Source organism: Passer domesticus, chromosome 4 (genome assembly GCF_036417665.1).
Source record: "Passer domesticus isolate bPasDom1 chromosome 4, bPasDom1.hap1, whole genome shotgun sequence".
NCBI lineage: Eukaryota > Metazoa > Chordata > Aves > Passeriformes > Passeridae > Passer > Passer domesticus.
The window spans coordinates 81,801,312-81,825,007 of NC_087477.1; the positions used below are offsets into that span (position 1 = coordinate 81,801,312).

Consider the following 23,696-nt stretch of genomic DNA (forward strand, 5'->3'; position numbering starts at 1 on the left):
CAGAGGTTCCTTCTCTGGGCTGTTTTCATCCCCTGATCATCAAGATGGGAGTCACACACACATTTAAATAAGATATGGTGGGGAGCACTACTATGGCTTGTCAGAGCTCTTCAGGGAACCCAGATTATCTTCATTACCATAAACAAACCAAAAAAATACCTTAAATTGCCAGAAACAAATATTTGTTGCTTCAGAATTACCCTCATTCAGGTTCGCTGTTTCTCTGCTCTGCATGAACAAAATGATTAAATAAAAATCAGCAACTGAATTCTGTTGTTGCTGACAAAAATTCAGTGCTCCAAATTTCTCTGGAATCTGTGATTTAAAGGTAATTCTTGAAATGTCTGTTCAGCTGAAGTCCAGGCCAGTTTTTAGGCACTGAAGAGCATTTTCAGTAGACAAGAACTGGTCTCCTCCCCTTCATGTCGAGTCTGTAAGGGAAATACTCAACTCCTCCAGCACAGAAGTTGAAGCTTTTCTAGGTTTTTAGAGGTAACACCAAAAAAAAACTGGAAACCCAACCAGCTTCAAGAGCACAGGATGTCCTGTCAGCCTTTAAAAGTCAGAGTAGATTAAAAAACAAATTAAAAATAAAGCTGACCAACCCTAGCGAGCTATCACCAGCCTCTGATGACAAATGGAAACACTGTGGCTTTGAGGAAATACCATTTTCTTATCTTGTGTCCTGCTGGCTCCTTCATCCCACACTAACAGCAACAGAGAGATGGTCATGATGAAATCCAAATCAAAGAGTGGTTTTGGGGCTTTTTTAAAAGAAATTCCAGTCCCAAATGTGTGAGGAATACCTGCAGCAGCCATGGCATGGATGTGCTCATTTCTGCCCTTTCTTGGTGCCTTTGCAAACTCCCAGTGGAAGCCTTGCAGAGGAAATTGCATTCAGCGGGGATCTGGGGGAGGACCAAGTCTTGGGATTTGGGGAAGAAAGACCAAACCAAGCCTTGGGATTTGGGGAGGACTAAGCTAAACCTTGGGATTTGGGGAGGACCAAGCCAAGCCTTAGGATTTGGGGAGGACCAAGCCAAGCCTTGGGTTTGGGGAGGAAAGACCAAGCCAAGCCTTGGGATGTGGGGAGGACTAAGCCAAGCCTTGGGATGTGGGGAAGAAAGACCAAGACCTGGGATTTGGGGAAGAAAGACCAAGACCTGGGACTTGGGGAAGAAAGACCAAGACCTGGGACTTGGGGAAGAAAGACCAAGACCTGGGACTTGGGGAAGAAAGACCAAGACCTGGGACTTGGATGGACCAAGCCTTGGGATTTGGGGAAGAAAGACCAAGACCTGGGATTTGGGGAAGAAAGACCAAGACCTGGGATTTGGGGAAGAAAGACCAAGACCTGGGACTTGGGGAAGAAATACCAAGCCTTGGGATTTGGATGGACCAAGCCTTGGGATTTGGGGAAGAAAGACTAAGACCTGGGATTTGGGGAGGACCAAGCCAAGTCTTGGGATTTGGGGAAGAAAGACCAAGCCAAGCCTTGGGATGTGGGGAGGACTAAGCCAAGCCTTGGGATTTGGGGAAGAAAGACCAAGACCTAGGATTTGGAGAAGAAAGACCAAGACCTAGGATTTGGGGAAGACCAAGCCAAGCCTTTGGATTTGGCAAGGACCAGGCTTTGGGATTTGGGGAGGACTAAAGTGGTGGAAGTAGCTGCTCCAGCCTGAACCTGTGTCACACCTGAGCCAGGCATGTGCTCCTCCAGCTGCAGGGCTGTTTTATAAGAGTGACTGAGCAGAAGTGGCGATTTTTCTTATTAATGCCATTTCTGGTTACCATGGAGCTCTGCTGGGAGTTCAGAGCTGCTCACCCACGCCAGGCACTGAGGAACATTATTACAGGCAAGACCCTTCAAGGACTTTTCAGGAAGATAATTCAGCCCACCCAAAATGCCAATTTAAAGTTTCCAGCAACCAGTCTAACTGGAATTTGAAGTGACCACTCGTAGGGTGGAAAGAGGGGGAGGAAGCTGGTGGTGAACTGGGTTCATCCCAGGCTGAATATTAAACACTCAGCTGCTTTTTAAGAGCAGAGAATGAGGAATTTGGACAGTAGAGGAAGGCAAAATAATTAATGGTGCCCTGTGCAGGGCCAGGAGTCACTGGATGATCCTTTTGGAGCCCTTCCAGCTCAGAATATTCTGTAGTTTTATGATCAGCCGGTATAATTCAGGAAAAGTTACCCAGAGGTGCTCTTCAGAAAGGATTATTCACAGGGCAGCACATCCCAGTGAGGAAATAGAAGGGCAGAAACACTGGCAGAAAAGAGAAACCTGGGCAGGGATTTCTCATATTCCAATATCAGAGATGTGGCAATAAAAAAGCAGCAAAGGAAGAAGATGAACCCATGGTGGAGCATCCCAGTTATTATTTCTTCCTTCTTTCCCATCCAGGATGAAGGATGGCAGGGATCCCCCAGTGCTTGTGGGGCTTTTGGACTGCAGAAACTAAAAAATCCTACAGCCCTTACACAAATCACGGCCAAACCCATGAAAATAAACAAATCACAGGATGGTTTGGGTTGGAAGGGACCTTAAAGACTGTCTAGTTCCATCCCCTGCCATGGTCAGGGACACCTCTCACCTGCCCAGGTTACCCCATCCAGCCTGGGCTTGAACACTTCCAGGGATGGGGAGTCCACAGCCCCTCAGGGCAATCTGTGCCAGGGGCTCATAGCAAAGAATTTCTCCTCATATCCAATCCAAACCTACTTTCCTTCAGTTAAAGCCCTTCCCCCTTGTCTCTCCCTGCCATTGTAAAAGTCTCTCCCCTGCTCTCTTGGAGGCTGCTAACACCTTGTGGAACCCTTGAAAAACTAACAAAACCCTCTGTGAAGCCTCAAGCAACAGACCATAACCTGAGCTGCCAGACAGAAAAAAAAAATCCTATAACTGGATAATAAATAATACATTGGATTTTTAAAAACCCTAATAATAAAAATAAAATATATAAAATAAAATAAATAAAATTAAAATAATAATTGGACTAAAATAATCCCATAATCCCTCTACATCTCTTTTTCTACTCCAAACCCCCAATACTGGGAGGACACAGCCCTCTTCCAACAGGTTAATTCACACACAAGCACTTGTGCTGGCTGTCCCAGAGCTCACACACCCCTGCCAGACTGGAAATCACCACCAACCTCTCACAGGAAACATCTCCACGGCAAGGCACTGGCTGGAGTGGGTCAGAGGGACACTCTGAGACTGCTGGAGGCAGAGAGGCCACGGATCAAGTCTTGAGAGCCCAGCCACTGGTGCAGCATTGATAAAACCTCGTTCAAAACACTGACGTCTGTCACATTCATATTTTCTGAAAAATCCCTTCACCCAGGATTTTTCTCCTGGGAAGATGAGAAGCCTCAGAGAAAAAGGAAAACAATTCTTATTTCATTTGCTTCTCTTGTGTTTTGCTCATGTGAAACGTGTTTGGAGATTGTTTATCCAAAGGTGATTGTTTCATTGGGTTCTGCTGTGAGTTGTTTTGACTCAATGGCCAACCAATGCCAAGCTGTGTTGGACTCTGCACAGGCTCACAAGTTTTCATTATTATCTTTTTAGCTTTCTGTATTCTTTAGTATGGTTTAGTATTATTTAATATAATACAGTATCATAAAATATTAAATTAGCCTTCTGAGACCATGGAGTCAGATTCATCATTCCTTCCAACGTCGAGGCACCCTGCAAATACAATAGAGGTCAGCCAACTCCAGCCTTCCATTGAAAGAATCACCAGATCAACACCAGGCTTTTTCCTTACCATACAGACAGTAGGGGATGAAGTCTTTAAAAAGCTGTTGAATCACACCCATTCTTAAAAATAAATCGACTTTTAAGAGGCATGCTGCTTTAGAGATACGCACTCCTCATTGTCCTAATGACAGAGCTGGCTGAGCTGGGGCTGCTGGCGTGCTGTTTCAGCAGGATGGTGTGGCAGAGGAAGTTCTCCAGCAGACAATGTTCTCTCAGGGTCTGATTGTGGAGCTGAGGCAGGGCCACATGGCCCGTGACCCCTGAAAGGCACAGAATGGCTTCCATTCCTCCTTTGTGCTGTTGTGGTGGAGTGGAGAACAACTGGGATGTTTAAAGGGGGTTTTGTAGGGTCTAGGGAGGTCTGGAGCCTGGCAAGCCTGAATTCCGTCCTTCACATCCTTATGGGAGCTCAGCAGGGCTCGAATTATTTTTTAAGACTATTTTTTTTAAGAGATAACCTTCCTTCCAAGAGTGCATCTCCAGGCAGGGTTATCAAGGCTGCCTGACTCTCCCCAGCTTTGCTTTCAGTTGGTTATAAATTCATCAAGCCCTGGCTGTTCAGGGTAGGAGTTTGCATGCTAGGCTGGGTCTGCCTGGGGCACAGTTCTCTTGGAACATGTGAATCCAACTGCTTCTCAGAAAGCAGCATGGGAATAAACACATTGTTTTGTTCAATTTCTGGTGGCTTTTTCCATTTTTTTTTCTTAGAGCCTTGGACCCATGATTTAGAACAAGGGCTTTAATGAGCGAGGGACAAGCTTTTTGTGTCAAATTTCATTTTTGTCATCGCCAAAAATCCAGGCAAATTATAAGCCTTTTGAGAGGAGGAGAAAAAGCAACTAAATTGCATATGCTCAACAGCCCTTAGAGTTCAGGATTTAAAACTCAAGGGTTTTGGCTTTGCTGAGGAAAATTGGAAGCAGGTATGAGGCAAGCAGGAGGTAACGAACAGGAGGCAGTGAAAAAGTCGAGGGAATGTGCAACAGCAGGGGATACACCAGGAAAATTGGTGACTGGAGGAGATTCAAAACCCAGGTTTGAAGGCAACAGGGCCAGAGCAAGTTAGGAAGACGAAGGGACAACATCAAGACAAAGGTGCCAATAAGTCCTCCACTGGCTCCAAGATAAAGCACAAAATCATGGAATGGTTTGGGTTGGAAGGGACCTTAAAGATCATCTTTTGCATCATGTTTCCAACTCCCTGCCATCATCAGGGACACTTTTCACTAAACCAGGTTTCTCAAGCCCCACCCAACATTCTATAGGAGGTGTAGGACCTCGTTTCACCCTTTCTCCAGCAGTCACAAGAGCCATTTACCAAAGTCTATTTTGTGTGTCCCATTCAGCTCTGGAAAAGCTTTGCAGTCTGAGCCTGGAGCTTTGCTGCTGGTTGTTTTAAGGAGCAGGATCTGCCCAGCAGCCCTGCAAACACAACCCTGCTGCTGGGCAGCCCCAGCACCAGAGGCACAGAGAAGCACTTTCCCAGTAGCAGGCAGGAATTAGCAAGTTTTTCTGATCTGGGGAGTGAAAGAGCGCCAGTCAGTGTTTAATTATTGCCCCATAAAACATCCAGCTTTAGTTCCATTCTTCTGGGCTCCCCAGCGCTGCTTTGGTGGCCTTCAACCATCTGGCACCAAGTTGGGTGTTGGGCCTTGTGCTTGAGGGAAAGGGATCCGAAACTGTGGCCTTTGTGAAGCCTTGGCCAACATTTGTCTAACCTTGGGTCTGAGGATTATCCAGTTTTCCTTTATGCTGTGGGACAGGGGTGGAAAAGCACAGGGTACAGGCAACAGCAGATGGTTCTGCCACCACAGGAATAAACTGCTCCAGAGATTTCCTGTTGGATTGGCTCCAGAGGAGCCACCGACTCAATTTGGGGACTGCATCACCTCTGCTGTGAGGGAAGGCTGAGAGAATTGGGATTGTCCAGCCTGGAGAAGAGAAGGCTTTGGGGTGACCTAGTTGTGGCCTTTTAGCACCTGAAGGGGCTCCAAGAAAGATGGAGAGCAACTACTGACAAGGGTCTGGAGTGAGAGGAGAAGGGAAAATGGATTCCCACTGCCAGAAGGCAGGGTTAGATGGGATATTGGGAAGAAATCCTTCCCTGTGAGAGTGGGGTGGCCCTGGCACAGGGTGCCCAGAGAAGCAACCTGGAAGTGTTGACCATCCTTGGAAGTGTCCAAGGCCAGGTTAGATGGGGCTTGGAACAACCTGGTCTGTGGAAAGTCTCCCTGCCCATGGCAGGGGGTGGAATGAGATGATCTTACGGGTCCATTCCAACCCAAACCATTCCACAATTTCCAGCTCTAGCAAAAGGTTCTACACTGTACTAAGACTTAAATCAGTTGTAGCAGAGGTTAAAAAGGTTATAAATACAAATCCCCAGTTCAAATCCTGCCCATCTCATGTCCAGAATCTGAAGATGGAGGTGGCACCTCCAGTTTTAAGGTTACACCAACACCACAGGCACAAGTTTCAAGCACTTTATCACTTGTGGGGTAGAGGCTGTAGGAAAAGTCAAAAATCTGATCTCATCCTCTTCCTTCACAGGAGCTTCAAACAGAATCTGGGAACACTCAACTCATTTCATGCTTCAAATGAGCCTCTGCTAATGTAGCTGCAGGGGCTGGACTGGAGTATTTGAGAACTTCACCATTTGCTGGTGGAAGCCAAGGGTTCCTGCTTCTAATCAGGGGCAGAGCAGAGCTCTAAAGTCCAAAATCTCCTCAGGACCAGGACTTAGACACCACCTCTTCTCCTTTAGTTTATTCGCTCTCACTTTTGAGCTGGAAACAAAAGACTTTTGTCAAGTGTTCCGAGGTTTGTTAGAAGTCTAAGCAACTAGAAGTACACATTCTGGAAAAGTTAACTTCAGATCTGACCCTAGCAGCCTTTCCTTCACCTTTTTTCAGCCCACACTCTTAAGAAGATCAGTTTTATATGCTTTTGTCTTGTTTTTCTAGCCCCTGCCAGCTTTCCATACACACAAAGTTTATCATACCTTGTTCAGGGTACAATAAAAGCATATAAGAGCATCTAGAAATGAGGCAGAAATGGATCTATTACACTGCTTTATTCAATTTATGGCTTGCAGGGAAAGGTAATGAGGCCTAAGGAGAAATAGACAGAACAGGAGTCTACCCCTAAAAGTTACCCCCTCAGTTCAATTTCACATTTGCAATTCCACAGCGCTTGGTGTCTATTTACTGAGACCAAAAAAAAAAACCACCCAAACTTGTTTACAAGAGGATAGGTTTCATAAAAATGAGATTTTTTCGGATCCCCAGCCTGGGTAGAATCCTCATTAGCAATTCCACAGTCCTGCTGTGTTTAAGACAGCTGTACTTTTAGTACGAGGCAGGTTAACAGCCTTTCTCCCAGTCACTGTCAAGCCAAGTGCTTGTTAGTGGTCTCAGCTCTGTCCCAAATATGTCAAACAGCTTCCACTTGCTCTGCCACATCATCCTTACAACAACTGCTGGGCACAGCAAATCCCTTTAAAAACAGTCCTTGTGGGTTTAAAGGTAACAACGAGACCAGCAGAAAGGTGAAAAGGACACGCTCTGCAGCTGATGATAACAAGGCAGGGAATGTGTCTCATCCAGTTAGGGTGATCCCTGGGTTTTCCAACCAAAAACAAGCTGAGGAACAAGTCAACACCAATACTGGGGGAGGTTCAACCCTCAGCTCAGCCTGTTCCTGGATTTCCACTTGTCTCTGTCTTGGGCTCATTGCTTTTCTCTCAGCTCTTACACAACCTGGCTGCATCCTGCTTTCCTGGAGTGACAGAAATGTGGCTGTGTCTCCACCAAAACATCTTTTTTCCCTGTAACCCCATATCCTTAAATGCACTTACACAACAGCTTTGCATGCTCCAAGGTCAGGGTGAGCAAGTTTTTTAGGGGGTTGCATTCCCATCTCACATCAACATCCACATGCTGTGGATCAGTTTTGCTCTTCTGTCACAGAATCCCAGATTGGTTTGGGTTAAAGGGATCTTAAATCCCACCTCATTCCACCCCTATGCATGGGCAGGGACATCTTCCACTAGCCCAGGTGGCTCCAAACCCTGTCCAGCCTGGCCTTGGGCACTGCCAGGGATCCAGGGGCAGCCACAGCTTCTCTGGGCACCTGTGCCAGGGCCTCACCACCCTCATAGGAAAGGATTTTTTTTCCTCTTATCTCATCTAAACCTTCTCTCAGCTTGAACCTATTGCCTCTTGTCCTGTCACATACCATCATTCATCAGGAAATGCTCCAGCCAAAGGATAAACTGTAGAGAATTAGGGAGTTTGGCAGAGTAGAAATTGAATACAATCACACTCCCTCCAGCAAATATTATCTAACATGACCACAACACTCTGAACACAGAAAGGGCAACTTCCAACCCTCCCCAGTTCCAAGGAGCTGGGGAGAGGAGATTAGGTGCAAGTGGCTTCATAATCCAAGCTGGACTTTCTGGTATTTGAGACTGGCATTGGATAAACAAGTAATTCCTTGAGAAGAGAGGTGGTGGACTTCCCATTCCTGGAGGAGACGGGTTGGATGGGGCTTGAAACAACCTGGGATAGGGCAAGGTGTCCCTGCCCATGGCAGAGAGTTGGAGTGAGATGATCTTTAAGATCCCTTCCAACCCAAACCATTCCATGATTCAACTTATCACTTGTGGGGTAGAGGCTATAGGAAAAGTCAGAACTTTATTAATTTAACAAATTTATTATTTAATATAATTTAAGACTTAAAATTTGTCCCTGGATTCCAAACCCCAGGTGGATCCCATCAGCATCCACTACACTGCAAGGAAACTCCTGCAGCAGGAATGCTGCTCAGCAATTCCCCTTTCCTTTAGCCTTGCACGAGGCTTTGGGATCACCTGTCAGCCCTGGCTCGCTGCAGGAAGGACTCACGTGGCACCATTACATAAAACCCACCTTCCTCCAGGGGCAAAAGCAGCTGGGAACAGCTCCTCCAGCCTTCTCATCCTGCTTCAAACACCCAGTGCAGAGACCACAGGAGATCTCAGAGTGACAAGATCTGCTGGGGGCTCCATCAGCTTTGATTCTTCCAGCTCCTGGAGCACACAAATCCAGGGGAGCATTTCTGAGCATGAAGCACCTCCTTCAGTCACAGCAGCAGCTCGGGAAGGCTCTGACATTTGTTTTTATTTCGGTTCCAAGTGAAAGGCATCCCCAGGCTGAGCGAGCTGCCAGCCCCAAGCCTGCAGTGCACACAGAGCAGCCACTCCAGCTCTGCTGCACGGGGCATCCCCGTGCTGGCTTGTTATTAAAAACTCATTCCTCAATTCCCTTATCTGGGGAGAGGCTGCCAGGGGGCTGATGAGGCCAAACCCTCATGTCCAAGGGAAGAATGGCTCATTGGAAGGGAATCTATAACAGCAAAAACACAGGAATCCAGAGATTAATAAACCAACAGCTTCCAGTATTAGCCCAAGGATCATTTTGCACAGGCAGACATGCAAAGAGATCAGTTTCAAGCATGTTTGTTTTGATGCGTGGAGGCTCTGACTATTCCAGATCCCATCCCAATCCTTTTCTGCAAATCCATATCACCATCAGCACCAGCAGACACAGCCACGTTGGTACTGGTGGGACTGGACCAGCAGCAGTGCTCTGGAGCAGAAGGAAACTGCAGCTGAACCCATGGCCTGTGATGGGCAGAAAAAGGAACCTGGGGACTGTAGCAGTAGAGACAAACACTGGGAGAAACTCTGCAACACTAAAAAGAAAAGCCCAATACTCACTTCTTTGCCTTTAGCTGATTTAGCCAGGTGATTCAGCTACCTAGCTTAGTAAAAAAAAAAACCAAACCAAAAAAAAAAAAAAAACAACAACAAAAAAAAAACCAACTCAAAATAGTTTTAGGGACAGTTTGAACAGACAAGGCCTTGTCCAGCTGTTCTGATCTAGGGCGTGTTCCTCAGCATGCAAGAAACCACCTCTGACAGACTCACTTTGAACCACCACTGAAAGCAGGCAGATAGATCCAATTTGGGATGTAAACACATCCATTGCTGCTCCCATCAGAGCACACCTGGAGCAAGGATACATGTTTGACTTCCTAAGAAAAAATAAGCACAAGCAAACCTTAACAGAAATGGATCCAAACTTCTTGTTAGGACTAGAACAAAACTTTTGCATAACGCTGTCGAAATCCTAATGAGACATCAGATACAGACACTTCTCCTTGAAATCAGTGTCTGTCACGCCACAGTCACCACCAGATTAGGAAACAAGGCAGGGCCAGGCCAGAGTTGCCACATTAATGAGCCTGACATCCAAAGGAATCCAGGAAATCACCAGAGGAGTCCTCTGCTGTGTCTGTGCAGGTGAAAGCCTCCGAAGGCAGCAGGGTAATTGCCTGCAGAAGCTCATTGTTTTAGTGCTAAAGCAGCAGCTGGTGCATAAAAGTTTTAAGCCTTTCAATTATGAGTAATCTGAGAGCTCATACCAAGCTCCAGCCTGTTTGCTCTAGACTTAAACCTTCTGTTTATCACCTTAAAGCAAGACAAGAATGAGCCTGAGCATCAGCTCACCTCCCTCACAAGCAAGTGCGTCATCTCTCCCACAGCAGAGGGGGAAGAGAGTTATTTGGGGAAATGCCAATATTTAAATCTATTGAAAGAATGTTCTGAGGTGTGGGATGGCTATTGTTATTCTTGAGGTGTCTTGGAGGAGGCCATCGGACATTTCTGATCCAGCAGGTTCCAGAGAAGCAGCCAAAGCTGTGGGTTTGTTCATCAGGGATCCTTTCAGTCATGGAATGGTTTGGGTGGAAAGGACCTTAAAGATAATTCCCATTTCACTCCTCTGGATGGCCAGGGACACCTCCAAGTAGCTCCAAGCCCTGTCCAGCCTGACCTTGGGCACTTCCAGGGATCCAGGGGCAGCCACAACTTCTCTGGGCACCCTGTGCCAGGGCATCCTCACCCTCCCAGGGAAAAATTCCTTCCCAATATCCCACCCAACTTTGTCCTCAATCCCTTAAGAACCCATAAAATTTAAGACAAGGCTCAGTAGCATCAGCACCATTCCTTTGTAGATTCACAGCAACTTTGAAATTTAAACCCTTTCTTCACTGATCTTCTGCTATTTTGGGTTCTGCTTTATCTAGAGCAGGAGGAACTTCTGAAGAGAGAAACTGAGCTCTCCTCATCAGAGCTGCAAGATTTTTAACCTTAAAGCAAGCAGCTGTAAGAGACAGTAGAAATCAAAAATGGAAATGCTAATTCCATCATCATGTGGGGGTTTTTCTCTCTTTCTTTCTGGTCCTGTCTAAGCCCTGGATCAGGGTCCCAGTGGAAGGTGAGAGAATCTCCCATCCTTCACTCTTAGGAACCTGACCTTGCTTTAAAAGCCACCTTGGACCAGAACCAGAGACCCCCCAGACCTCCCATGCACCTAAATCACATTTAACTGGTTACTAATGGGAGATTCCAATCTCCCTGCCCAAGGAATTAAAGGCACTTTCCCTTCAGCACAGCAGCCACATGGGTAAGGCACAGCCCTGCTCCAGACTCCTCCATCCTGCACAAATTAGGAATAATCACATTGTAAGAAATGCTGCCCATTTCTGCCACTGCTGCTGCTGAAAGCACCGGTGACTCAGAGCTCAGAGGGGGCCCAAACAGGTCCTGGCCCTGAGAAAAACTTAAAATCAGGCTTGGAAATTCACCTGGAGTGACCCCAAAGCAGGCACTTCTGGTGCCAAAGTGATGCCGGTGCTGTGATTTGATCTTTCAAGATGGCCAAGGCAAAAATCTCAAAGATTTCTTTCTATTTCTTTTCCCACAACTTCCATCAACATCCTGCTCCCAGCCTTTCACCAGCAGCTGGTTCCACAGGGAAAGCAGATACACAGAAATACATATTCCCTTTCAGCCTTGAAGCAGAAGATAAACCAGAAGGGTTTGGCAAGGCTTTGGTAGAAATTTATATACATATAAATATAATAAATATATAAATGTTATATATATATAAAATCTGCTGCCAAACCCCTCTGTTTTATCTCACTTATGTATTTGAACCTCTCTCTTCGGAGGGTTAGAGACAGTCCCAGCACACACACACCCCTTCCATAGCAGATTCCCTGCTTCCAAGCACTCACACTTGGAGCAAATGGCATTTCTGACAGCTGCAGATCACAAGCTTTCCTCTCAGATTTTGTTCCTAAATGCTGTCAAATCAAAGGAAACGCTGCCTTGCCTGCCAGGAGATAGAGATCAGAGGCAGACAATACAAAATCTGCTGGGAGAACTGAGGGGAAAAAAAAAAATCCAGTCCATTTGCAGAGCACATGGCCAAGTCATGAAGTAGTTTCTTGGGATTTGAGTTGTGGGTTTTGTTTGGTTTGGGGTTTTTTGTTTTAGTTGGTTGGTTTTTGATTGGGTTTTTTGTGGTTTTTTTTTTTTGTTGTTTTTTTTTTCACTCTAGGATGCAAATTCTGTTTACAACAGACATTGCAAGACAGGAGATCCCAAGAAGCACTGGTTAGTCTGGCAAAGCATAGAATCAACCATTTGTGTTGGAAGGGACCATAAAGCCCATCTCATCCCACCCCTGCCATGGCAGGGACACCTTCCTCTAGCCCAGGGTGCTCCAAGCCCTGTCCAGCCTGGCCTTGGGCACTTCCAGGGATCCAGGGGCAGCCACAGCTTCTCTGGGCATCCAAGGGGAAAACTGATACCTTGGGTTTAAGTTTTTCTGTTCTATTTTGATGTGCAGCTTTAGATTTATATTAAATGTCACTAGGATCTTGTCACAGGGGGTGAAGACAAAACAATCCTGTTCCAGCTGGACACTCAAGGACAAGCTCTTCAAACTTCAGGCCCAAAGCACAAACAATGTGAGAAGAGGAGAACAGGCACGCAAGGAGGATGAGACTTCATCATTTGAAGCCATTAATTGGGCAGTTAACTCCTATATGCAAATGGACTAAAACTTATAAAAATGTGAGATCTCATGACCAAGCTCTCTTTTGCTTCCACCTTGAAGCCATCTGGGCAGAGCCACAACTGTGGCTGTGGTACTGCCAGGGTGTGGCCTTTGAAGGGAAATAGATAAATATGAATAAATATCCTCTTTATTCCTCTTAACTCCCTCTAGCCTCAGTTCCAGCTCCTTAAGGCATCAGTGCCAGAGTCTCTCCACCCTCACAGGGCAGAATTTATTCCCAATCTCCCATCCATCCCTGCCCTCTGGCAGTCAGAAGCCATTCCCTGTGTCCTGTCCCTCCATCCCTTGTCCCCAGTCCCTCTGCAGCTCTCCTGGAGCCCCTTCAGGCCCTGCCAGGGGCTCTGAGCTCTCCCTGGATTTTTCCTTTCTCCAGGTGAGCACCCCCAGCTCTCCCAGCCTGGCTCCAGAGCAGAGGGGCTCCAGCCCTGGAGCATTTCCATGGATTCCTCTGGATTTGCTCCAGCAGCTCCAGGTCCTCCTGCTGTTTGGGATCCCAGAGCAGGACACAGCACACCAGGGTACTTTGGGGATGGTGAGCAGCACTCAGCAAGGAACACTGATATCCGAGAGATATTTTTTACCCAGCCAAGTACCTGAAGGCAAGGCAGACAGGCTGATTGCATCCAAGGGGCTCCCTGAAAAGGCTCAGCAAGGATCTGAGCAGTTTCCCTGCCCCATCCCCTGCCTTATCCAGGGCATCTCAGCAGAACATTCACTCTCCTGCTGCTGTCATGACTGTGGTTTTCCCACCAAGAACCCTCCACCTCACCCCAGGGCTTCTAACAAGTGACAGAGATTTCAAACAGAGCCCCCAAAGCCCTGATGAAAACCAGAGAGGTCCTTCAAAGGCAGAGCAACACCCAAGTTTGCATTTCCCTTTGTGCTGTCTCTTGGTGACCCAAGCAGCCCACAGCAGCACTGACAAGGTAACAGCAGCCCTCCCCAAAACCAAAACCATCCAGCTGGGATTCCAGCAGCCTTCCCAGGCAGGAGCAGAGCTGCTCCCTGAGGATGGGCACGATCACCCCTGGGAGCAGCGTGGCTTCACATCAAAGCTCCCAAACAGCAGCAGAATTGCTGAACACAGACATGAAACACAAAAAGTGTTAACCAAGGCTAGACTGTGGCTTGCTGTCTGTCCTGGAGCCACTCTCAGCTGCTCTCTGGGGCATTGAGTTTAGAGCAGTGCAATTGGGAAGCTGGATGCCAGCAGGAATGGGGAGCTGGGACTCACTGCAGGGGTTCCTGGAGCCTCTCTAAAAGATCTTATCACCTGCAGGCATCAGGGGGGAGACCTCCCCAGCACTCCAACATCAGCTCGAGTCCCTCTTCCAGGTGGGACAGTACTGTATTTGCAGGGACCCTTGTGGCAGAAAGGAATGATGAATGTGACTCCATGTTCTCAGAAGGCTGATTTATTACTTTATAATACTATATTATATTAAAGAATACTAAACTATACTAAAGAACACAGAAAGGATACTTACACAAGGCTTAAAAGATAATAATGAAAACTCGTGACTCTCTCCAGAGTCCCAACACAGCTTGGCCCTGATTGGCCAAAGAGTGAAAACAACTCCCAGCAGAATCCAGTGAAACAATCACCTGTGGGTAACCAATCCCCAAACACATTCCACGTGAGCACAGCACAGGAGAAGCAAATGAGATAAGAATTGTTTTCCTTTTCTCTGAGGCTTCTCAGCTTCCCAGGAGAAAAATCCTGGGTGAAGGGATTTTTCCCGAGAATGTGAATGCCACAGGACAGGGACCAAGATGTTCCTCCTGTCACATATTCATTTCCAGCACCACCAGCAGATTGGATCTGCCCCAGAGCCACCCCAAAGCAGCCAGTCCCCTCCAGGCTGCAGCCACCACATCCCAGCTCCTTCACACTGGGAGGGGGGTGTGAAATGAGGTGTCTCTGCTGTCACTGTGACCTCACCACGTCCAAATGGGTGTCAGGTCCTGGTTTTTCAGCCTCGCCGTGGCTGCACACAACCACCCTGGCAGGGGCTGGGAGTGCTGTCAGCACCTCCTGCCCCCAGCCTTCCTCAGGGCACTTCAGAGACAGGAGCCATCCCCACTGATTTGGGAGGCAGGATATCGAGCAGATATCCTGTGAAATGAGAGATCCCAGCCTGATCCAAGCCCAGGCGTGCACAAAAGCCAGAAAACAGCCGTGGACACCCAGCAGCAGCATCCCCACAGCTCCGTCTCCAAGAGCTTTGCTGCCTCTCCATTCACAGCTTGCCTCCTTTTATAAAACACCACTGATCCAGAGTCTGCCCTTGATCTGGAGTCTGTCCTTTAATTCTAACAGTAAGGGCACAAAACACAGGGTTTATCTGAAGTCTGTCCTTTAATTCTAACAGTAAGGGCACAAATAAAAGGGTTTTAAAGCAATATAACAGCACCTGTGCCAAGGGCTCCTTGTTAAACCCATCTCCAGTCAGTCTCTGCTGACACAAAACACAAAGGTCACTCATCACCTGCAAGGTTTCATCAGAGCAATCATTGTAATGGAACAGCAGGGACTCTCCTGGAAAGGAAAAGTCATGTCCAAAGAAGTTGTCTACTGGACAAGCAGTCAGGAAAAAAAAATATCAGGGAATAATGGTTTGCCCAAACTGAACTTTTCAAGCAAAACTCCTTCAGCAGTCCCAGCTGGTGAAGGAGCACGGGAGGTTTGGTGGCAGTTTCCAAGCTTGAGGTGGAGAAAGTAAAAGAGTCTGGGGAAGAATAAACCAAATTTTTTCAAGTTACTAAGCTCATGACAGGAATCTGGGCTAGAGGCTGCTGTAAAGCTGTTTCGTGTGAAGATGCAAATCAAGTTAAAATCAGAACTGCAGAGCAGAGACAGCCCCTGGTGCAGCAGTGCTGGAAATCAGAACTGCCCAGAACAGAGCAGCTGCACCAGGTACAGGAAAAACTCCCAATTTCCAAACTCCCTCCCAGCAGACACCTTTAGCACACAGAGCTCAGGTGTTCTGTGACTGCACAGCCCAGTGTGTCACCTACTCAAAGGCTCCCAAAGCTCAGCAAGCCCCTTGATAACAAAAACTTCTCAGCTTATATTTTATTCTACTAGAACAACTCAGATTTGAGTTGTTCCACATCAGAGATCCTGCTATTTGCCATCAGGGCTAAGCCACTTCTCAGGAAAACCAAAAAGCAGGGAAACTTTTTTCTTTTTCTTTGCAAACTGATGCTTCCTTCAGCCCCACGTGGGTCTGAGGAGCAGTTTATCTGCAGCTCAGTGCTTTTCCTCCTGGTGAAGGCTAAGGAGGAACAAACCAGCTCCTGCACTATTCATGTCAGGAAGCTTCTTCCAGAGAATCAGGCAGTTTGAAAATAATCGCAGTCTTGTTAAAATATGATTTAGACATGCACACAGCCATAAAAGAAAATCAAATCAGTGTTTTTCCCTCACCAAGTCATTTTCCTTACATCACAAGCTGTTAGCTGCTCTCTCCAGGTGATGTTTCACCTGATGGAACGGAGCAGGAGTTTCAATAACATCTCCCCCAGGGGCCATTCCCCTCACTAAAGGAAGGAAAGCAACGCAGGGAAAATAAAAATATCTGTACAAACAAAGAGCAAGCAAATCCCAGTACCTGCCAGCATGGGTAGAGCAAATACAAGGTTGGAGCTGTCTCAAATCAGTCACTTTTATCTTTTATCTGCACCCACCTTTGGCCTAGGACTGCCTTGGCCAAGCCCAGGCAGACACTGGCAGTGCCAATCTCTTGCCAACCACGAGCCTGTGCCCAATTTCTCTGTGCCAGCTGCAACTTTGCAGAGTCATGCAAAGCCAGGGGCCTGCCTGCCCTTTATTATATCAGAGCAATGCCTGTCCCAGGGCACAGGGCTGAGATTCCAGCCACGATCAGCCCGAGCCAACACGGGCAGCAGAGCAAAGCTGAGGAGCTCACATTTCTCAGCCCTCTCAGATTCAACAACTGCTCTCAGTTTACACAGCAATTATTCAGATCTCATTTGTCACACTGAAAAAGGAAAAAAAAAAACCAAAAAACAAACAGCAAGAAAGCAGCAAGCTGGGTGCTCAGTGCAGGCCAGTTTTCCCCATGAGCTTTCCCGACAGGATTTGAAGCTCAGCTGGCTCCAAAATCCAATTTCAGAGCAATTTCAATATGTTGTGTTACTGCATAATCAGCACAGCATCATTAAGAGGAAACTCGAGTTTATTTTCTTTTTAATTCAGGATTTTTTTTTTTCACCCTCCTAGGTGAGTTTTGATATCATGCTTAGCAGGGAACCAGAGATAAGCCCCGTGCTGGGTGAGAGCTCTGATGTTTTTATAAAGCATCTTTCATAAGGCAGTGAGGCACATTTAAACAGGAAGCGTTTATTGACTTTAAACTCACTTCATAAAACATTTACACAGACAGGAGGAGAAACAGGAGCTCCCAACAACCCAGTTAAAACAAAGATGAGTCCCTGCATTGTTCTAGATGTCAAACACTGCAGGCTTCAATGCTGCAACAACACTCCTGGAAAAATAAATAAATAAAATAAATGGAGCTATCCCAGTCAGGGTTTCTTAATCCTTGGCCATCATGGTCACAGTTATTTCCCACTGTCCTTTAGATAATGGGTGGGGGAAAATCACTTCAATACAGTGAGAATGGCCATGGAAATGTTACAAAAAGAGCAGGTGGAGGGGAAAGAGGAGCTGCTGTGGAGGGAGTCCCCCAGTTACTGTAGGGTTTCAATGGCTTTGGAGCGAAGCTGAAAATTCTGTTTTCCAAGAGAACCAAGAAGGTAATTGGAGCCAGTTTGGGATCAGCACCACATTAAATCAGCAGCAATTGTTCCTCAACAGGCATTTCCCAGAGGGACAATAAAGTTCCTGAGCCTTCAGCCTCCTTACACACCTGGCTGTGATTTCAGTCAGCACCTCTCCTCAAAAAGATCCTTAAAATGTTCGTGGTATCCTTGAGCTACAAATTTTGGGGATTTTCTCATTACCAACTAGGAGTACAGAAGGTCTGTCTAGGTTTGTTTTTGTTTTTGTTTTGTTTTTTTTTAATTTTTGGAATGTTCCTTATTAAGCTGACAAAGGAGATGTTCTTTATTGGCACACAGCTGTGCAACCCACTCCCAGTGTAGCAAGGAAGTGTGGAAATCCCCAGACCTAATTAAAGGCATTTCCCATGAAATATTACATCCTAGGAAATGCTTAGGTGCTTTGGCCACCACAAAAATTGCATCCCTGCCTCCTTCTGAGGTTGCTGACAGAGGCCACATCTCAGATCCCTCTTTCTGAGGAGAGGTGCTGGCTGAAATCAGAGCCAGGTGCAGAAGGAGGCTGAAGGCTCTGGAACTTTGTTGTCCCTCTGGGGAATGCCCATTGAGGACCAATCTCTGCTGATTTAACACGGTGTTGATCAAGTCCCAAACTGGCTCCAGTTTTCTTCTTGGTTCATCAATCAAGCTCATTGCTTAAGTGAATTGACACAATTGAGATGTTTAATTAAATTGGAGCAGTGGGTCCTGACCAGCCCTCAGCTGAGAGGGGCTCAGACACTTCCCACTGTCATTTTTGGGGCCACAGGAGACTAGGCACCATCAGCAGAGATGCTGAGAAAGCCTGTTACAGGTATTCCACCTGAAATCTCCTATTTTGGGTTGGTCTACCTGAAACATCCTATTTTGGGTTGGTCTGGAGGCTCCCACCTGTTATTGATCCACCCCCTGCCTCGATGGATGCAGCCCCAAACCCTCACACCCCCAACCTGTGGAAAATGGATTTATAGAAAACTTTTAAAGTTTGATAGAAGGTTTACATAGTGTGTATTTGTATGTAAACTTTGAGATAAGAAATGTTGATTTAGAAATGTTATAGAGTAAGACAGACATTGTCAAGAAAGGGAACTAGAAACAAGTTTCAAAGGATGGCCTTGCAAAAAAAGACTAGATACTTGTTGCATCGTCCAACACACACCAGCAAGCATTACATCTTTCAAAACACATCCATTTCTTTCTAACCCAGTGCAGATTTCTGTGTTTTGTTCTATTCATTAGCTGCAAATGAAGGAAGAGCTCCTATAGTCACACAAAGATTAAAAAAAAAAACACCCAAAAAAACCAAACAATGCCTGACATCTGGAGGCTTTGGCCTTAATTCCAGTGATGGGAACAGCTGATGTAATTTTCTTTTTTGTTCTGGGAACATCCATCTATGAGTTCCAACTGCACAGAACTTTTTAGGAAGAGCCCAAAAAGGGAGATGAGAAAATCCCAGGCACGAGAAGGACCCAGCCCCTTGCCAGGGCTTAGGGGGAGATGCCTGGAGGGATCTCCAAGCTGTTCTACCATAGAATTCCCACAGCAGACCCAGTTCCCATCTTGTGCACACACCAGGTGTGTGGTTGGAGACTCCTGACTGAGAAGAAGAAATCCACACAGCACTGGAGCTGCTGAGCCATCATTCCCACTCTGGTGCTGGTTGCAACCTTCTTTCCACAGAAAACCAGCTCCCTCCTTGGGAATTCCCCACTTCAATAAATCAAACAAGAATGAAAACGATTTGTGAACTCACTTTAAACAATAAACAGGAGGATGTGGCTTGTTTTTCCGAAGAACCAGCAGTTTGAGGTCTCATGAGAACACCTCCCTCCAGACAGGCCACAGATAGCCCAGACCAGAGGCTGAAAAGTGTTTCTCACTCTTATCCTACCAAAAAACCCACCCTGGCCCAGTTTTCCCCAAACCAGTGTCACAGTACCTCACACCAGTCCAAGGGACAACACCAGAAGTGTCAAGTGAGCACTAAGAAATAAATAAGAATAGTCCCAGGCACATCTTTCATGGGATGGGATCCCCTCCTTCCCTCTGTATTGCAGTTCTGTCCCCCTTTCCAGACCAGGAGAAGCTAACCTGGAGCTCATCCCATCCCACCCAACTCATTTGGTAACACAGACAAGGAGGTTTCCAACACGCACCCTTGCTTTTGCTAGGGAAAAATCCTTCCCTGGGTTAGAAATCCAGGAAATCACTGAGACTCCAGCTTCACTTCCTTCCCTGATGGGGTTTGGGATTAAAGATTCCCACGTTCCCAGAAATGTTATTTACAGAGGTAATTGGTATGAATCATCTGGATGTGGTGGTACCCAAATGCCTTTGGGCCATCCACTCCCATTAAACACAGCTAAAATGGGTCAGTGGATTAAACTGGGGAAGATTTTGGGGTTGGCTTTTTTGGGGTAGGTGATAGGGGCCAGTCAGGAGTGGAAGCTGAAGAAAAAGCAGGTGATGCACAGGCATCGTGCCATCAAGGGATTATTTTAACCCAGAGGTTCAATTTTGGTCTCTTTTTAAGGAAAACCTTTGCAGCAGAGTGGAGTTCCACCCGTGGTCACTCTCCAAAACCTGAAACTGTGAAGCTCAGGGTCAAAATCCACCCTTTACCCAAGGCTTTAGGAAAGGGAGATTAATTCATTAATTTAATTAGGAGATTCACACCACAACTTCCCTGAAGGGAGCTCCTCCATCAGAACTGATTTATGGAAGGGAAATCTGTCTTTTCTGCTCCCTTGGGGATCCCACCTGAGTTCCATCCTCCCAAAATATGGGCACAGACACAGGAGATATTCACTGGGAGGGAACAAGGCCCTCAGCAGGGAGACTGTTCAATATTCTGGGTCAGTTCCACAGCTCACAGCTGCTCAGAAAATTGATTATTGTTCTGAAGATCAAACTGTGGGCAGGGCCACATTCCCCCCAGGCCATGTAGAGAGGTTTTGCAGCTCCTGGGAGGAGGACAAGGGCACTTTGCTCCCCTACAGCTTTTTACCAGCCAGAGCAGAGGACACAGGGTAAATCAAGGTCCTTGGGAAGGAGTTCAGGTGCCTCTTTTCAAGAATAAAGTCCTAAGCAGCAAAAATAAACTCAGCAAAAAAGCATCCAAAATTTAATTTTGGATGGGTGGTTTGCAGGACAGATCTGAGCCCCAGAGCAAGAGACACACAGGTGGGTGCAGGAATTATTCAACACCTGCTGCTTGATAAAACCTCTCCCAGAGAGCATCTCTCACCTCCTTTTTACAGAAAATCCACATCAGCAGCCTCAGGAGCTGGGGGTATTTTTCTAGACCTGTCAGGGAATTTTTTTTTCCTTAGAGTTCATCTAAATCTGTACCCCAGACTGAAAACATTGATTGAAAAAGGGACCAGATATTCAACACTCTCCTACTTGAAAGCTTCCACCTGTAGCACTCATGTTCTCTGGAAAATCCCTTCACCCAGGATTTTTCTCCTGGGAAGCTGAGAAGCCTCAGAGAAAAGGAAAACAATTCTTTTCTCATTTGCTTCTCCTGTGTTGTGCTCACGTGGAATGTGTTTGGAGATTGTTTACCCACAGGTGATTGTTTCACTGGATTCTGCTGGGAGTTGTTTTCACTCTTTGGCCAGTCAGGGCCAAGCTGTGTCAGACTCTGGAGAGAGTCACGAGTTTTCATTATTATCTTTTTAGCATTCTGTAAGTATCCTTTCTGTATTCTTTAGTAGAGTATAATATTCTTTCATATAATATAGTATCATAAAATAATAAATTTGCCTTCTGAAAACATAGAATCAAAGTCATCATTCCTCCCTGCCACAGGGGCCCCTGCAGATACAATGAGGGTTTCCCACATCCCTCATTCTTTCCCTTCAGAGGAAATAGTGTCCATCAAGATCTATGCAGGAGAAATGTTTAGTTTTTGTGTTCTTTTTGCCAGGGTTGGGATTAAATGTGTGAGCTGATATTTCTTGTTGGGACTCAGATGTTTTTCAGTTCTTATCTATGTCACAGTCTCATAAACCCTGTGTTCTGCAGCGCTTCACTCTAAGAAACTAAAAATGGAGCCCAGTATCTCTCTACAAGGCCTTTTAAGGATAAACTGTCCAATTAAGAAATAACACCTGAATTATTTTTACTTTTAACCCAATAACCAACCACTTGTGGCCCACAATGTGTACTTTTCTATCCAATTACACAAAACCACCCAAACCCAGGGAGGAGAAGTTCTCCACCATGTGATATCACACAGTTCTATTCAAAATCCACACCCATAATCACAGTTCTGTCATTCCATTTTGGAAGCCTTCTCCATGGCTTCTGGTTAAATTCAGTGTTCTCCTGGGGGTCAGTGCCTGGCAGCACAGAAAGTCTAAAATGCTCAGCAACCAGGGCTCCAACAGAGAAACAGCACCTAGAGAAGAGAAATCACTCCTAAACCAACAAAGTTCCCCATTTTTCACCACCAGAACTTATTCAAAGGGGCTCCTCGGCCAGAGGCAACAGGCACAGGCCAAAGTGAGAGGAATAATCATCACACAGGGGCCTTCCCCATCCTTCCTTCATCTCCTGGAAGCTGCTCCGAGTCTTTCAGGGAGGCTTCCCCCAGGTTGTGGCCTCATCCCTGGTGATGAGGAGCTCACAGCTCCCTCCACACCTGATTTATTTCATCCCTTTCCAGCCCAGACTCTCATTAGGAATTCCATGGAATTGGCTTCTCCTGGAGAGGGAAATCTTGTTCCCTCAGCTCATCCATCACCCTGCCCACAAACTTCTGCTCCCACAGCAGGCACAAGGAGCTTTCTTGACCATTCCTTCCAAGAGCAGCACAGAAATTTCTTCCCAGAAGCTCCTGGAAGCAAATTCCTTTTCTCCCAAGGAGCACAGCTGGAGATGCCACAGCTCCAGGGGGAAGGGACACAACCTTTCACAACCTTGGCTTCCCCCCTGCCCCAGCTGTGCTGGAGCCTCTCTGCCAGTGGTGTTGTATTAAATAAAAATAATAAAAACAATATTAAAATTAAAAATAATAATTTAAAATAATAATTTAAAATAATAAAAAGTTGGTTGCAGGACACACAACAGGATGGGGTGGGTTTTCTTTTTGAAATCATCTTGATAATGGAAGAGCTTTCAAAAAATACGCACCCCTTACCTCAACCTCTGGGTTCCAGGGCTATAAATTTATGTCTCACCTCTGTCCCTTTCATTGTTTCACACCATCCCACAGCTTTTCTCCTCCCTTTACAGCAAGGTCTCTACAGTCAGCACCCCTAGTGTTGTTTTTACTAAGAAAAGGCAACCAGGCCTCCTCAAGAGCAGATTTAAAAATTTTATCTCCCTAAAAATCACAAAGAATTAACAAAACTCAAACAGAAGCCTTTAACCAAGCTGCTCAATAGTTTTCACCTTCACTTGCATCACCTCCCTTCACTTCAAACAGCCACAAAGATAATCAGCAAAAGGCAAAATTAATCAGCCAAAGACAAAAATCAAAACTTACCTTGCTGGACAGAGAGCCCATCCCCATGAGGCAGAGCCTCTTTTGGCTCATTCTTCATCTTCCTCAGGGGTGGAGGATGCAGCCTTCTCCCACTCCTCCTTTTCTGCTGGCTCCAAGAGGGGTCACCACAAATCCCAGAAAAAAAACCCCAGCTCCTCTCCACCCTGGGGAAGAGGGCACAGAGTAAAGAGGTCAGGGCCTTTAAGGAGGGTGGGGAGGAAAACAATTTCTCCACCCACCCTCCCCTTTACCCTCACCACTTCCCATAAACTCATTTCCACTCTGGGCTGGGGGAAGCTCCTCAGCTGCCTGGGTTGAAGCTCAGTGGTCCAACATGACCAGCCTGGGGAGGGTAATATTCCAAATATTCAATTATTTAGTGTTTAGGCAGTGTTACCCCTTCAGACAGGATTAGAAAGATCCTTGAGGAGCAGCTGGAGATGTTCAGTTTGCTGTTCTGGGGGTGGTGTTCATCTGCTGCTTTCTGAAGTCCTCCTGGATTTTGGAAACACCCCTGGAGCAGGGTGGGACAGGGCACTGGGGTGGGGAGAGGTTGCACAGGTGGGGATGCGGAAAATGGGTAGAAAAAGGGCTTTTTGCCAGAAATTCTTCCCTCATGGATTGGAGATGCTGAGAAAAGCCACAGGGAGTG

At 46.4% G+C, this 23,696-nt stretch overlaps 1 protein-coding gene across 1 annotated transcript in view; it reads right to left on the bottom strand.

Moving 5' to 3' along the window:
• Nucleotides 1-23,177, bottom strand: part of SLC4A11 (solute carrier family 4 member 11) — a 143,822-nt gene extending 120,645 nt beyond the window's left edge. The window contains exon 1 of the mRNA XM_064419072.1: nt 23,045-23,177. Within this exon, the coding sequence (XP_064275142.1) occupies nt 23,045-23,102 (58 nt within the window). The 5' untranslated portion in view covers nt 23,103-23,177. The remainder of the gene's footprint in view (nt 1-23,044) is intronic.
• Between the last annotated feature and the right edge of the window lie 519 nt (nt 23,178-23,696).